Source organism: Sesamum indicum, linkage group LG14 (genome assembly GCF_000512975.1).
Source record: "Sesamum indicum cultivar Zhongzhi No. 13 linkage group LG14, S_indicum_v1.0, whole genome shotgun sequence".
Lineage (NCBI taxonomy): Eukaryota > Viridiplantae > Streptophyta > Magnoliopsida > Lamiales > Pedaliaceae > Sesamum > Sesamum indicum.
In genome coordinates, this window is record NC_026158.1 from 4,239,812 (window position 1) to 4,257,416 (window position 17,605).

At 31.3% G+C, this 17,605-nt stretch overlaps 1 protein-coding gene across 1 annotated transcript; it reads right to left on the reverse strand.

Annotated features, from left to right (window-relative positions):
• LOC105176959 (apoptosis inhibitor 5-like protein API5) lies at positions 4,163–16,104 on the reverse strand. The gene is made up of 16 exons (XM_011099955.2): positions 15,889–16,104; positions 15,635–15,796; positions 14,756–14,855; positions 14,612–14,677; positions 13,759–13,871; positions 13,599–13,673; positions 13,274–13,423; positions 12,743–12,808; positions 12,599–12,664; positions 11,854–11,964; positions 11,241–11,327; positions 11,052–11,158; positions 5,491–5,605; positions 5,308–5,373; positions 4,773–4,876; positions 4,163–4,682 (listed from the first exon to the last, which is right to left on the reverse strand). Exons 1-16 carry the CDS (start codon positions 15,973–15,975, stop codon positions 4,502–4,504), a joined length of 1,656 nt encoding a protein of 551 aa, XP_011098257.1. The 5' UTR covers positions 15,976–16,104; the 3' UTR covers positions 4,163–4,501.

Consider the following 17,605-nt stretch of genomic DNA (forward strand, 5'->3'; position numbering starts at 1 on the left):
ATTCTTTACATAATTATGAATACTCCCTCATTATTTAAAAAAATAACATGGGAACTCGCCGTATATATGGGGGTGTGTTTTGCCATTTTCAACTAACATGGGAAGGTAAATTGCAATTTGCCCCTTATATTTATAATATTGAGGTCTCATAAATAAGTTCTAAATCATGAATTAGTCTCACCAAATGTGTGGGTATTTATTTCAGTTATGTGAGTTATTATAATTAGTTGTTGTCTTAGTCATATCAATACATTAGTTAAATCGATATAATGCTAAAAAAAACTGTTCTACTTATAAAGAACTACTTTTTAGTGAAACGGTCACAATTGCATTATAATTTTCAACTATCAACAATCAGTGTACCAATTATCCGATATTAAGGAAATCAACAACTACTGTCGTTAAAGCAGACTAAGGGGGCGTCAGGCAAAACTTAAATTAAGGTTGCATTTGGATTGAAAATTTTCTATTTAAGATTAGAAGTCCACTGTACAAGTTTGAGGCTATGAGTTCGAATCTCACCGAATGTGTGGATATTCTGTCTCACTCTATGTGAGTTATTGTAATTTATTTACAATCATACTGATGTATTAATTGAATCGAGAGTTATTATAATTTGTTATTAATTATTTTTACTATATTTTGGTTGAATCGATATAATACTAAAAAAAAACCACTTAACTTTTTTTTCTAAAATTAAACACTTTTGAAAAGGAATAAATTTTTTAAAACACGCATATATTAATAAAATTTGATACCTTAATTTCACGAATTAAACTAAGCTTCATCGACATAAAAACGTTACACTAATATAATATACTAATATATATATATATATATATATATATATTAAAAGGCTATGAAAGTCAAAAATGGCAAACATTAAACCAATATATGACATACTTTTTTATTAACATTTTTGTTATTTTGAGAGTAGTTACACTAATATAATATACTAATATATATATATATATATATATTTCTATGTGACAATTTCCCAAGAACATATTTGGAAGTTTGTGGTTTTTTATGGCAAATTGCTTATGTATTTGTTTGTTAAGAGGTTGAAATTTTCTTGGATTGTGATTGCAATTGTAATCCAAAGTGGGAACAATTTTTTTTTAGTTGAGAAGGGCTAAATTAATTTAAAAAGAATTTGTTTTTTTGGAACTTCTAAAAAAGAATTTTAAATTTTTTGATAAAATAATATTATGATTAAATTATATTAACACCCCTTGAGGTTAGATTTAATTACAAAAAAAAAACTCCAATTATTTATAAAATTACAAGTACAGTTATAGTTGTAATTACAAGTAAGTCCTCTATTTCGTAGTGAAATTTTATACAAACACACCACATGAAGTACATTGACATTCCTGATGTTAGATCAAAATACACAAACACCCTCTGTATTTACAAAATTACAGCTACACCTCCTGATGGGTGTTAGTATAATGCTTTCCACGGAGTGTTTTTGTAAGATTTAAATTTTGAATAGGGGGTGTAATTGTAATTACAACTATAGACTCGGGAACTGTAGCTATAATCTTGCAAAAAGTAGGGGGTGTTCATGTATTTTGACATAATCTCAAGGGATGTCAATGTAATTTAACCTACATCAATATGCCTGAAAATAGTAACATATTATATCGATTCAACCAATACAACAATATAACTAAGAACGGTAACAAATTACAATAACTCACATAAGGTAAGATAAATACCTACATTTCTAGTGGGATTCAAAAAGAACGACAATTACAAGTAACTCACATAAAGTGAGATAAATAGCGTATCACACATCGGATAAAACTGAAACATGTTTATTGGACATCAATTTTAACCTTAATCACTAGACTAAGGCACCGTTAACCACAACTATCCAATATATATGTGATATTACTTAGCATTCAGCATATTTGGACATTTCTTGTCCCTAACATCAATTCTAAGACTCCATATCTGGATTTATCAAAAAAAAAAAAAAAGACTATTTTCTTTAATTGCCTTACTACACTCGCCCCTATTAACATTTTGAGGGTTTGTTTGATATTATTCTTTTCGTAGGGATGATAAATAGGGTTGATAAATCGAGTTTTATTTCAAACCCGTCCTAAGTAGGACGATTTTGGTTCAAATTATTGGTGTTGGGGCTAGGGGCATGTTTTACTTTATGGACCCGACCGATTTCGCGTTGATCTCGAGTTTTACCCAAAACCCGATCAAACCCATTGCATAATATTCATAAATATATTTAATTTAGTTAAATTTTTTAAAACATATATTTATAAAATTGATAAATTGTGTTGTGTAACATAATAATAGCTTATTAGGTACTATTGATGATAATTTTAATATTTTAAAATGATTAAAAATAATAATCGAATTGCAATATTTTGTTCAAGGTTTTGCTGCTAGAACTTTGAGAAATTCACATAGAATCTATTCTTGATGTTGATGGAATGTCAAATTCAAATTTATTGCACGTACAAAGGGCCCTTTAACTTACTTTTCTACAAATCTATGCTAAAACCTCCCACAAAAAATCTTTAACCTCAAATTATAAAATGCATCAAATGACTCTTATGACATGGATCAATTTTTTACCACGGATATATCGTTATTATTTGTGCCTCCTAAAATATATACATTACTATCATTTTTCTAAAACATAATTTGAATTATTATAAATTTTTTATTTAAAATAAATATTATTCAAAAATTATGATTTTTATAATTAGTATAGAACTGTATAAATTGATTAAATTCTATAAATACATAATCCTTATATCTTGTACGTAATTGTTCAAAAATTTACATAATTTTTTCTTGTATTGCGATACATATTAATTCTTTTTAAAAGAAAATCATAATGCATTTTTTTAAATATTACGCCGATCGTATATATAATGTAAAATATGTAAATCTATAATATAATTAATTTATAATATTCTAGATTATTTTGAGTGGTGATTTGATATATTTCAAATTATGATACATGTAATTGAACAGGAACTACTTTTTTATAAAATCATATGCATCGTATTTACACATATCTACATGTATTCTGTAACATAAATAATTTACTTTGAAAAATATATTTACATATTGGGCGTATACATACTTTTTGTGTTGCATAATATAAACAAATTATAAAGTTTACATATTGTTTTTTTAATAAAATTTGAGTAAAATTTTGAATCAGGAAAAATAGTTTTGGGAGAAAATTTATTTTAATAAAAACATACTCTAGAATTAAAAATGAAAAGTGTAGGAGGTAAAGCAGGACGCATCTTTGCCCTCTTAATGCCAAAATTTTTTTTTGTTAACTTTCATACTTAAGGAGACCACATGCATAATTCAGATGTGCAGAATATACTTCACCCCGAAAATTAGCAGAAAAGATCCACAGCATTAGAAAGTGATGGGGAAGAACTTAGAAAAAGTCAGATATACCCCCAAAGAAGGGTAAAAGTGACTTTATGCATCAAAATGGTCTGACCTAAATTTGACGTGATTTCAAACAAAGTAAAATAAATACTTAAGGGCGTAATTAATGGGCATAATCACGGATTTCTAGCACATTACGTGTGATCATGGTGCATAATTTAAGGAGATGTGCATTTAAGTGGGATCCAAAAATCTGAGATCGTGGGTACGTGGCATTTCCGGTATGGAAGCTTCATTCAGTATAAGAAGGGAAAAATCCCTCCGACAGAGGAAATTTTCAGATTCACAAATAAATATATTTTACATATCAGCATTTTACATTTAAGAAAGATAACTGACTTGAGCGTCGGAGTGTCTTCATCGGGTGCCAACCCGACTAGATAACGTTTTCTTTTATCCACAGTATCTCAAGGATTTGGGAGCGAAAAGTGAACGCGACCGTAGAGCGATCTAAACGATTTCGAGCCCGATCAGAAAGAGACTAAAGTTGCAGAAACGAGGGTTGATTCAATTCTTGGACTTTGTTTACATAAATGCTATTCATGTAGCAGAATACAAGAGAAGTATCAATTTGTAACAAATTCAACGGTATGAAGAGCTGCAATCTGGAGCAATTGGGATCAAGACTTGCAGCATGCTCTAGTTCAACAGTCTGGATGAGAAGCCCTAGCACTTTCAGTTCAATAAATAGAAAGATCACGCCAGCACAATATTTTCATCAGCTTAAGAATGTTGCTTCAAGCAATAAGGAAAACACACAGACATTCAACATAAGGTTACAACAAATACATGCCAGATTGCCTAAAGATGTGGATACTCTGTTGAACAGATCTAGTCTGACTCTGAATCATAAAAACAATGGAAGTAGGGATCTCATCTGTCCAGATAAATTGAGCAGAGCAGGCGAATGTTTAGTCGACGTAAAGGGGCAGCTGATTAGAATATATCGAACAAATCATGTATTCTGAAACTAGATCAGTGAAAAACCAGTTACTACAATGTCTACAAATTAGCTAAATGTCTGTAATATTATACAACAAACTGATGGTTTTTAGCGGTAACTCCTTCCTCTGCCACGACCCCTCCAGCCTCTACCTCTTCCGCCACTTCTTGTATCATTTAAGCCTTCAAAGGCTCTATTAAGAAGTTGGTTTGATAAGCCGCCTGCTCCTCGACCCTTCTTTGTTGCATTCGTGCCAGATCCATTTGTGGCAGTAGCTGTTCGTTTTTGGCTGAGATGATAGACATTTAACTTAGAAACACAGAAAATAAAGCATAATAGCAGTAATAGCTGAAAGGGAAGGAACTTTTTCTCGTTATACCCAGCAGCACCAGCACCGGATGTTACTGCAGCTTTTGTTACTTCTTTCCATGACAAGCTAATTTTCTGGTCCCCGATAAATGAAGGCGCTTTTCCATGCAAAGGCTACATGCAGAACATAGTTTATGGGACGAATTAGAATAGAATAATTGTCAAAATAACAGGCAAAAACGCTCGGGAGAAGTAAGAGATAAGGCGCTTTTGTATGCAAAGGTTACACGGAGACCGTAGTTTATTGAGATCAATTAGAATAGGATAATTGTTAAATAACAGGCAATAAAGCTGGAGAGAAGTAAGATAACTGAGTAGACTAGAGGAGATGAAATTCTTCCTTTTCTTCCAATATATTATGATTCATATAGGGGGGCAAACTTGTATCAGATAGTTTTCTCCATGAATTTGACCATTCAATAATTCTAATAAACCTTGAAAGCATCAGCCTTCAATAGAACCAGATCCACTGCCACTATTTTCCTCATCAAAGTTCCTTATGAAGTGTAAGGTTAATCACCCAAAGTTGTTTGCCCAAAACCCACCTGGGTCATTGCCTGAATGTTGTGGCAGCTCCGAAGGCCAGCTGTAGCATTCTGCTTCTGCTTCTTCTGCAGGATATCACCAAGACAGAAATGATATTAAAGCAACTGAATGAAACAATATCGTGCATGCAGCCAAATAGAAGTGGGTGAAAGGACAACAGGATGTCTAAAGGCAAAACCCACAATCATTTCTTTTTCGTCTTCTGTCTTTGCAGCTGCCATAGCTTTATTGTGCTCCGCCATCCCCTGGGTCAATTTCTTATTCATCGCCTTAGCCAATTCCTCAATTGTGCTCAATCTATTTCAACAAGAGACCAAATTAACAGTCTGAAGTTCAACAAAGAAACTAGAAGATTAGGCAAGCAAATATTTCAATAGCATGGGTTCGTAAAATAAACCAACATTCAGTCCTCATGCTCAATTCTATAAGTGCATATGTAGAAACTACCATGCCCCAACTGTCGACGGACAAGTGGAAACTGTTCATATTTCCTAGCAGTAACACATCTAGCAGATGACCACAAAAACCATCAGCTCAGGCACACACACACACAAAAAGGAAAAGAAAAATGAAATCCACACAGTCAAATTCTGGACTCATGATTATTTAGGTGCAAATCCAAAATTAAATCAACAAATACAGGTTTAAGCCTATAGCATATGAATTAATCTTATAGTTAAGTAAATGGCTAACATGTCAAAGTTCCCAACTTTAATCGATTTAAACAGTGACATCACACGCAAAAAGAAATTCAGGATCCACCAGAATGCTGACCAAATAAATTGATGCAGTGAAGTGAACCCACCCCCGAACCCAACCCCAACCCAATTGTGGGATCAAATAGAAGAGCAATCATATGGGATTGTCAAATCTATTAAGTTGCACAACTTGAAAAGACTTCATTTCTACAGAGCCAGCATTGTGCACTGCAGTACGCAATAATCTTGAAAAATAGAATCAATGAAGAATGAAAACAACATTAGGCAGGCAGCTGCCTCTATTCCTGGATTTGTAATTCTTTGTAGCCATTTCAATACACCAAAGAACACTTCAAGTGGTCCCCAGGATTCCAAGAGCAACCTTGGTTTTATCTTTATGCCTCTCAATATACAATAACTAGCTTATTTTACCCGATTATGATGTAATTATCATAGCCCAAATACATTGGCTTATTTATTTAAATACTATAAAAAAAAAAATTGCAACCGTACCACAATTTGGGGAGTAGTTGCAAAAGTAGGGTGAGTGGTTAGTGCTACTAACGACTCACCCATGTTTATAGTTTCTTTTTCTTTTTTTTGTAACAATATGCCTCAAAGTCGTTAGTCCTAAGAACGACACCAAGTTGTTAGACTTTGCACAATTTTTCTTTTTTTAATTTTATTAATTATTTTTATTATATAATTAATCATATAATATGCTAATTATATTATTTATGTATTAATTAGAAGTCATTATTTTTAATTGTATATTATGAAATTTTTAATTTAAAATTTTTATAATACAAAAATATTAATAGAAAATATATTAAATGTTTAACTGATTTTTAACAACTAATAAAATTAAAAATTGCAAACGAATAAAAAGAAAATATAAGAACCAAAACATTATAAAATTAGAATTAATTACAAATTTTAATAATGTTAGCCAGTCCCACAAGTGCGTTGCCATCGAGGTCTTCTCGTTTCCTGAAAACTAGTTATGTTGGTTCGTTTTGCTCTTGATCATCAGAATGGGCATGAATGTGCAACTGACTTAACAATGTTGTAGAGCTTGATTGTATTGAATCACGATATGCACGAAACGATGGAAATTGGATTGGGGAAACATTATGTCATAACCAGTGTAGTCAATGGCGCTGACTGGCGTGCAGGTGCCTTTTTGGCGCTGCCCAGGCGCGCCATGGAGAAGATGGCCTGGGCAGCCTGGGTTTTGGCTGGGCTGCCCAGGCCCGTGTATAAAAACAAAATATTAGGCTAATTAACCCTAAATATAAAAGGAATTTAGGGTTTATAAAAGGAATTTTAGCAAATTAAGAACTTTGCATGCATGTTTAACTTTCATTCTTGAGTCTTATTTATTCAGTTCTCTCTTCTTCCTCTTTCAACGCATCTTCTTCTCAATTCTTCTCTTTTTCTTTCTTCCATATATAGTATCTGTTGTTGCTGTTCACCGGTACGACTTTTTTTCTAAATTTATGAAGTGTAAATTTTTGGTCTAATTATGTCGATTGAATCTCGAAATTGATGTGATTTTATTAATCTTTGAGTGCTTTAGTTGTTCTGTTAGTGTTTTCTTTTTGGCATATTACAGTATTTTATTGTATGTTTATGTCTATATTTATTGTAGATTAATAGCATACATTGCCACTATTTATATTTAGGCTATTTGTGTTTTGATAAACTATTTACTATTTAGGATTTATTTGAATCTTTAGGACTTTTGCTATCCTTCAATGGTTCAACATTGGTCGTTTTAATTATATGAAGTTTTGTTATGTTGAATTTGTTGTTTAATATATCTTATTTAACTCCTTATACTTTAATCTAGTCCAAATAATATTAATTATATAAGTACATAGATTATTTCTTATATTTGCGCCATCCTTCAAAAAGGCACAGGAGCTCTTGGCGCCGTTTTGCGCCATGCGCCACTGACTATTATGGTCATAACGCATATGTTTGAGTGATGCCAAGACCAAGTTCAAGGTCATTAAGTCGGTTGTTGCACGTTCATGCCGATTGTGATGATCAAGAGTAAAATGAACCATCAAAACAATGGCTCAGGAAAGAAAAAGACCTCGACGTCTTTGTGGGACTGATGGACATTATTAAAATTTGTAATTAGTTCTAATTTTATAATATTTTGGTTCATACATTTTCTTTATATTTTTATGTAATTTTCAATTTTATTAGTCGTTAAAAATCAATTAAACATTTATTATATTTTTTATTAATATTTTTATTATAAAAATATTAAATGAAAAATTTATAATTAAAAATAATAATTACTAATCAATATATTAATAATATCTTTAGTATATTATATTGTTAATTATATAATAAATAATAATTGATAAAAAAAATTTAACAAAAAGAATAATTGTGCCAAGTGTTAGTAGCACATAAGACTTGGCACAAAAAAAAAATGTACAAAGACATTACTGCTACCAACGACTTGGTTTCATTAGTAGCACTAACGACTTCAAGGCATATTTTTATTTAAAAAAAAAAAAAACTCAGAAACATGGATGAGTCATTAGTAGCACTATAGACGCACCATACTTTTGCAACTATTCCCCAAATTGGGGTATAGTTGTAATTTTTTTTTATAATATTAAATAAGTAAGCCCAAAAACATTATTCCTTTTCATCACTGTAAGACATCAAAACCTACAGATGTTGCCATTTCTGCTCAAGATGGTTTTCATTGGCTGTCAAGAATAGGAACTGTCTTAATCTTTCAAGACTTTTCATTCACTAATTTTTTTCGCACCCCATACTCAGCTCTAATTCCACAAAGCGGCTTATTTACTTTTACTACCCAAAAAAAATTATAGTAAAAATATTATTTTTTGAAAATGCATAACATTTTTATTATAAGTCATAGACAATCACAACTTTAAAAAAAAAAAAAAGAAAAGAAAAAACTCTGTCTGAGTCGTGGACAGCATCAACAACTCGAACATTGTTTTAAAAAACAAAAAAAAAGAATTTAAAAATTCTCTTCAAGGCGTGCCCTTGACTTTTTCTTTTGTTTATGTATTAATGTTATATATAGTATTATTATATATTATAATTATTTAATGCTTTAATGATTTTTATATTACTAAAAATAAAAATATAATTAAAATCAACTAACACATTTATACCAAGTAGTGGACAGTGAAGAATTTTTCGATTTTTAAAAAACGCCCCTAGTCGCGGATGCTGTCCACGACAAGGAAATTTTAAAAAAATATTAAATCAAGCATCAAGGCTGGCACTCCTTGGACAAAGGCTGACATGCCAATTGGTGTGTCAGCCTTTGTCACTTTTTCATTTCTTTTCTTTAAAATATAATATATACATATATGTTATTATTTAAATATTATATATATTTTAAGTTTAAATATTTTTTTAATTATAATCAAAGCCAAAATTTTATTAATTAAAAAAATTACAATCAATTATTACAAATATTATAATAAATACATACTATTTATGATCAGTCAAATAAGACGCGATCTCGAATAACTTAAAATTTTAATTAATCAGTCGAAGTTAAAAATAAATTAATATATTAATAATAAGACTGTAGTAAGTGAAAAATTTTCTAATCAATATTAATTATGTTTAACCAACTTGACAAAAATATTTTATTAGTGCACTCTTTTTTTTTTCTTTTTTTATTAATAGCCGTAAACAAATTATAATAACTTATCTCAATATGCAAAACAATCTCATTTGAACAAATACATTAATATAACAACGATAATTAAATTGCAATAACTTACATAAAGTGTGACAAAAATTCAACTATGTTATAATATTTGTATTCATTACAATATTTGTAACAATTGATTCTCATTTTATCAAATACATTAATATAACAACGATAATTAAATTGCAATAACTTACATAAAGTGTGACAAAAATTCAACTATGTTATAATATTTGTATTCATTACAATATTTGTAACAATTGATTGTAATTTTTCTAATTAATAAATTTTTAATATTGATTTTAATTAGAAAAATATGTAAATTTATAATTACATAATTATAACATACAATATTAATAATAATATATATAATATTTAAAAAAATAAGAAATACATTAATGTATCAATGCGGGGTCGCAAATCATAAATAATATTTGCATTTATTGTGATATTTAATTGATTGTAAGTTTTTTAATTAATAAATCTTTAACGTTGATTATAACTAAAAAATACTTAAACTTAAAATATATATAATGTTTAAATAATATATATGTATATTTTAAAGAAGAATGAAAAGTGACAAAGGCTGGCACGCCAACTGCCGTGTCAGGCTTTGTCCAAGGCGTGCTAGCCAAAATGCTTGATTCAAACTTTTTTTTTTTTTTTCATTTTCTTGTGTGGACGAATAGTTACAAAAAATCTTCAAGTCTTGGTATAGATGTATTAGTTATTTCATTTTAATTATTTTTGTTATTATTTTTTTAGTAATATTAAAATATTTAAACGATTATTTATTTATAAATTTAAATATTTTTCTAATTATGATCAAGGTTAAAAATTTATTAATAAAAAAAATTACAATCAACTGTGACAAATTTTTAACGTTGATTATAATTATAAATAATTATAACATATAACATTAATATTTAAAAAAAAAAAGAAAAGAAAAAGTCAAGTCAAGGCTTATGTGTCAGCCTTGCAGCACGCCTTGATGAAAAAAAATTTAAACTTTTTTTTAAACTTATGTTCAAGTCACGGACAGTTTAAAAAAAAAAAAGAATTTATCACGTCGTGAATATTGTCCATGATCTGTAATAAAAATGTTATGCATTTTAAGAAAATAATATTTTATTATAATTTTTTTTGGCTATAAAAAGTAACTAAGCCTCCACAAAGCCCACTAATGCATAGTGATTTAGTCCCTAAACTTCTATCAAGGTACTGGAACATTCATAAGGGAATGATTTGGACTATAAAACCAGTATTATTTTCAGAACTGCACCAGATTGCAAGTTGAAAACATGTTTAGTTCATGACGTACCTTTCTGTAAAATCTTTAAATTGTTCTGAAAAATCTTCCCCAAGCCTGTCTGAAGGTTGCCCAGTGACAATCTTGTAGCCACAAAGGCTATTCGTGGCATTTGGAGTCTAGAAAATTGAAGACTTTGTCAGCCAGTTTCATTGTATAAGATATATAACTCAACATGCTCAAATGTGGCATACTACTTACCTTGTGAGCTAAATGGTGAAATGCATACAACAAGCACTCGATACAGGTGAAATTTATCTCTTCAATCTTTCTACGAACCATGTATTTCTGTGAGACGGCGAGAGAACAATAAAAAATAATTAAGAAAATTAATGTAAAATGAAATGGCAATGTCATCAATAGAATTAATTTATTCATCCACAACATAACATCAACAGCACAAGGTGGTTGTGACATCTCCGATTTGACAAGTGTGCTCCCAATTTCGTATTCATTTGAGAATCAAGTTAAAGGATCACTGTTCAGTAAAAAGATCTTACAATTAAAAGGAAGAAGTATTGGTATCTAATTTAAATGTAATATTTCGAATGATATGGATGACAAAAGTACTTGACCAAGCATCAAGAGTGTCAAGATTGCTGACACAGCACAATTACCAATACATACCAAAAAAATGCAGAATCATTTTATGAACATAAAGTGGGCCATCAAGGTCAAAGAGAGAGTGCAAATAAGAAAACTGATAACAGCATAAATCAAGGAAGGGATGGATGAACAAAGGATAGAGAAAAAAGAGCACAACACACTTGACAGGAAACATTCACCTTTTTATCTACCTGGGAAGAAATGGTACCTTTAAAAGTTGAACAACTGATGGAAGAAGCTGTCTTGAATCTTGTGGTTTGGCATACAATGAACATTCAGCAAGGCTCTTGAGCAAGTCTAATTTTCTTTCTTCAGGAAGCTGATGGAGGAAAGCGTTAAATTTCCATCAGATAACTCCAAAAATAAAATTCAAAACATAGAGCAGGAAAACTCATAGATAAATATCAGAAGATATCTTTAGCTAATAACTTCTTAGCTCTCCATTGGAAGTGAATCTCCTTATTTATGTTGAATGAAGCTAATAGGCTTGAGAGGGAAGTCAAAATGAACTTGTCACCAGGCAAAAGTTCAGGAAACTGCAAAATTGTTAAGGTCCCCAAATGCAAGAAGTTGCAGTATAGGGATTCCACATTTTCCAGTATGATATTGATGGGATCAAAAGATAAGTAAGGTTGCAAAGAGACAGATCAAAGAAAATAAGGGCTAAATTGACTAAATGCAGAAAAAGAAAATATCAAACAGGAATAATAGTTGCAAAGAGATGGAAGAAAAATAAGGGCCCACTTGATTGCATGCAGAAAGAAAATATGAAATGTGAACACTACTACCGCAGCTTCCGGATATTGAATTCGGTGAAGAGAGATTAAGCTAGCAGAAAATACTGAGGTGAGAAAAATAGCAGAAGGAATAATTGATCAAGAATTGCAAACTGAAAGACTTTATATGTAACTTAATCATTCAGACACTAAACAGAAATTCAGTATGAGCATTACCTTGTCAAAAACAGGGATAATCTGCTTGGCCAAATAGTTGAAGAACTTGCTGCTTGATGCACCCCTCTGAAATCACACATATGCTTGAGATCAACATATGCTCAGATATTTTACAATTATCAAAATATCAGAGTTTTCTTATACCATGAAGAAGGGAATGGCCATTTGTAGGCAGGATATAAATCGATCGATGTGATCACCATCTGACACCTGTGGAAACATTAGGAGAAAGGTTAGCACATGAAATTAAAAAATACTTCTATAGTAATTCTTGATCCACAGAAGACCAGCATTTGCATGGTAGAATTATACCAATACAATGAAGGACAATAGTCAGAGAAAATAGAGTAACAAAATTACGAAGAAAATAGTAATTGTTATCAACATAATAAATACTGAAATTAAGTAAGTATAAACATTCTACTGCATCTAAAAGCAATTATCCCAATTCCTGACTCGGAAAAGGCAAAAGAGGACCGATTATGGAACAGAGACAGAGAAATATTACACTTAAACAAACAAACAACAATGCAAAAATATGGACCTTGCAACCATATTAAATGAATAATATAATGAACTGGTATAAGTAGAAGCCTTTAAAAGAGGTAACAACAACCAAACAATCAGTGGCAAGCAGAACAAAATTCGCTTGCAAATGCATGATATGGGGCATACATTAAATTGAGCATCCAGATCAGCCTGGCCTTCGATAATCTCAACAAGTTCTTGGATGCGCTCTACAGGAGCATTCTGTCCGAATAAGCTCAAACTTTTCAAGAAGTCCATGAACAATTTAAACTCTGCAGCTGTCACATCTTGCAAATTCTGGAACAAAAACATGTCAGAGAAACACTCAAAAGGCATATCTAAGCTTCTCAAATAATGGCATTTCACATATCATGATTCTAGCATCCAAAAAGAATAAACTGCTGTAGAAAGAAATTGAGACATTAAAGATAGACAGATTGGACTAAAATGCTCAATGCTACACATGTAATACCTGCTTCACCAAATTAGTAATATGTCTCTCCATTTCATCCTTTGGTTTTAACAACTCTGCTTTAAGAGGGAACACCTGAAAAATGTACTCAGTCAAAATTTAGAGTTGCAAAGAGCTTTGTAAAATGAATAATCATCCATAAAATGCGCTCATGTCTGACCTTATCTCTAATAAAGCAGAGAACCTTCTCACGAATGCTCTCCCAAGCACTGAGATCCTCCGCATTTCGATCATCAGTGCTTCCAATGTGCTTAAATAAGGCAGTTAATGAAGCTGCGACAAACATACTCAAAAACTTCAAAATAAACACTAAATGTATGCACCGATAGGAAGGATAATACATCCAGGCAGTCTGGGCAGCAGCTTGACGCAAATAATTGTAGGTTTTCTACAGGTCAAAGTGCACTAAAGACAAGCTTGATCAAAACAAAATTCTCAGGCCTTTCCTTAATTTTTTATTTCAGAAAAATAGAATAAGGACAGGTTAGACAAAGTAAAAGACAAATCCTGGTGTCTTATTTATTCCCCAAAAACACTTCCCATAGACAAAATTCAGCAACAGCATTCACGTCGGTCTTATCTCTCGCAAAAGATCAAACAGTATAATTAACAGAACACATCTATCTAATGATACAACCATATTTCTTTTCATTAGTTTTCAACTTAAGTTCCAAACACTACATTAAAATCCTAAAGATCATTCTCACCATTAAGGGCAACTTAATATGACCAAGCAAAGATGCTCATTTCCCAAGTATAACTTATTTCGGGGTTTACATAAACATAAAAGGGCGAATATACTTTAGAGAATTATATTCATTCCAAGAGCTACAAACACAAAAGCTTCAGGCTCCCTAGGAATACTTCTTAAAAAAAATTAAAGATGTGATATCGTAAAGTTAGGATGGCATCAGCTGGAAAAGAAAAAGGAAAGAAAGAAAAACAAACTCTTTTGCAGTTTTTCTCGGAAAACAGAAGACATATTAGATATATCTGCTAAAATTAGGACTTACTCTTGACATCCTGCCGCAACAGAGACATGAGGGCTTTATGAACTGCATCGCGCTCCACATTATCTCCTAATCATGATCATCAAGGAGATTCAATAAAACTAAACAGCTAAAACAACCTATTAAAAAATTCAAAGACTATTTTACCAGCAATAAGCAATTGTCCGAGGATGTCAACAATTTTAGCCAGATGTTCAGGTGTATCCTTGCAGAAAAGAGGAAGCCCACGAATAGCTTGCACACGAACCTTCAATCACGAAACAGAAAAAACGAGAACCCCAAAACATTTAGATACAACTACACCTTAAAGATGAGAAACCATCATCTAATTATCTTATCCAAAAACATACTCTCCTTCTCCCGCAGACCATCTAAAGGAGAACAGACTAGGTCAACTAAGTGGAAATTTCAAAAAGACTAGAATCCATGACTTGATGGTTTATCCATTGCTCTGAACTCAGCATATGCAGGGTAAGGAAAAAAGAATACATGAAGAATGTGCTTGGACATGGGCTTTAAATTGATAGGAGGAACCGAGCAAGACATCAATAAAAAATAATCTGAACTTCACCTCCATCCTATCGAGCACAAATCTATCATTTTCACTACGCGTGCCAATATACCAGGGCACAACCTGTTAGATAAACCATTTTCTTAAAAAATTATTTCCTCTTTCACTTTGCTATGAAAGTAAACATCTAGATAAAGCACTGGAAAGGAAATATCAGATCTAGATAAAATTTCATATTTTCTAGCTAATTCAAAAATGTGCTGGGCAACCCAAAACCGCGAACAAAGGATGGCGCAGTCTCATGAGCTGCACTTCAACACAACTTATAGAATTTCTAAGCCTTCTTCAACACGTCAACATAATGAGACAATTTTTAAGCCTTTCCAACCGAATTAGGAAAAGTCGCATTCTGATTACTCGTCAACTGAAAAGCTTTTCTCCTGATGTGCACTTTATCGCAAGTACGGACAAAAATACCTAAGCAAAATGATACGAGATGACCGTGAATCACTTACCCCAAGCTCCTCATCTTCACACAAATACAAATGCTGATCGAGAGCTTGCTCAGAAAGCTCGGGGAAATATTTGAAAAACTTGGGTATCAGCTGCGCCGCCAACTGTTTCGCCTTCACACTGCCATTCGCCGCAGCAATTATCCCCTCATAATCCTTCTGATTCTGCACCCCAGTAACAAACACGCACACACAAGATGAGCATGTCTTCTTTCCCTCACAAAAATGTGCTAAATCACGGGAAGAAAAGGACCAACCTGGGACTTCTCTTTAGCTTCGTTGAGTTTTTCTCCATATTCGTAGAGCTTCTCGATGTCCCTAGAATCGTCCGTCGCCTCCGCCATAATAGAATTAGAATTTTGCAGAGTGTAGGTGCTGGGTATTGGTGGAAAGGGGTTAGGGTTTTGAGAAGGTGGAGGGAGATTGGGAGAGGGGGGGAGAGTAATTTCTTATTTTGAAGAGGCGGAACACCCTCATCTGTTGCTCGATTACTTTATACCCCAACCCCATCATTTTGCTCGTGAACAAAAAGGTAAAACAATAAATAATAATAAAAAATACTCTACAATCACAAAATAATTAGTTTAATTTTTAAATATAATAATTATATACTTATTTATTTAATTTTAAAAATTAATAATAAGTACTTTTTTTTGTTTTTCTTAAGAGCGACAGGCTATGACGACTACTTTAATAAAACTGAAGTGTGGGTGCATAATGAAAATATAACAAAAAAACAAAATATTAAGTAGATTCTAATTAGCAAACTTTAAATCACTTTGTAATAGTTTAATCTACATAAAATTTAGATAATTTTTAGTTTTATTTTCTCAGTATCAATTTTAAGAGTATATAAAATTAATGTCCAAAATTACCACTTAAGTTCGACACTCTTAAAACTAAAAGGTAAGCAGAATATGAATGGTCTACCTCCGACATTGTAAGATTTAAAAAGTTGTATTCGAAGAATCCAAATAAAACCCAAAATTTCACTTTCCAACCTTGAGAATTGGGACGACTGCATGCCACCTTATTTAATTAAATAAATACGTTTTTCAGCTTGAAATAGTCGAGAGTGAACCTTTTTTTATGGGGGGTTCTTGACCGAAGCTCTCACATCACATGCATATTGTCGTGGGGTGGCTTGTCGGCTTAACTTCGTGCAAGTGTATATCTTTATTTTTTTACAGAAAATATTTAATTAAATTATCATTCAAGTATTATTGACTGTAACGTCTTATATAACTCACAGGTATATGAAAAGAACGGGTGAATTCTTCTTATCAATGAATGTGATAGTTTTTGGTTAAATCCTTTGTACCGAACTAGTGATTAAAGCCCTTAGTTACACATCGAACAATTCAAATTAGAACGACGTTCAAAGTTTCATAGTAAGAACATTAAACTTTTTTGTTATTATAGTAAGTTTTAAAGTTCAAATCCTTATATTGCATTTTGGTAAAAGATTGTGGGATCTAAGAAAATGTTTAGAAAATAAATAACAAACAACTCCGTATCATATGTATCTAAAAATTCACAACACACCTCAATAAAATAGCTTGAGATGACGTTCAAATAGTTGAAAATTAGTATAACAATACGTCATTTAAACGCACTTAATAAATTTGTAATTATGATATGAAATCATTAGCTTCAAACATTATAAATCAGAATCAAATATACAAAATATTATTAATTAGGCAGTTAACTTAGTGTAAAACTTGAAAAGTTTTATATGTTAGTTATTTTATGAATTGAAGAATATTTTTAGGATCACAAAAAATTGATATAACAATATCAAAAACATCCTTTATGTCTATAGCACGTCCTTTCTTTATAATAGTATTAACCATTGTAACACCCCGTCCATATGTGCATATAATAAATAATCTCTCACACTTTAAGATATATTATAAATAAGAATAAGTATATAATTGGGTAGTTGAATTAATATAAAACTTAATAAGTTGAATA

Bases quoted from the DNA above. Each gene is read 5' to 3' on its own strand.
- LOC105176959 (XM_011099955.2), bottom strand. From the start codon at position 15,975: ATGGCGGAGGCGACGGACGATTCTAGGGACATCGAGAAGCTCTACGAA. The intron at 14,856-15,634 runs GTAAGTGATTCA...TCGTGATTGAAG, and splicing joins GTGAAGATGAGGAGCTTGGG to GTTCGTGTGCAAGCTATTCG. The intron at 12,665-12,742 runs GTATAAGAAAAC...GTGTGATTTCAG, and splicing joins TGGCCATTCCCTTCTTCATG to AGGGGTGCATCAAGCAGCAA.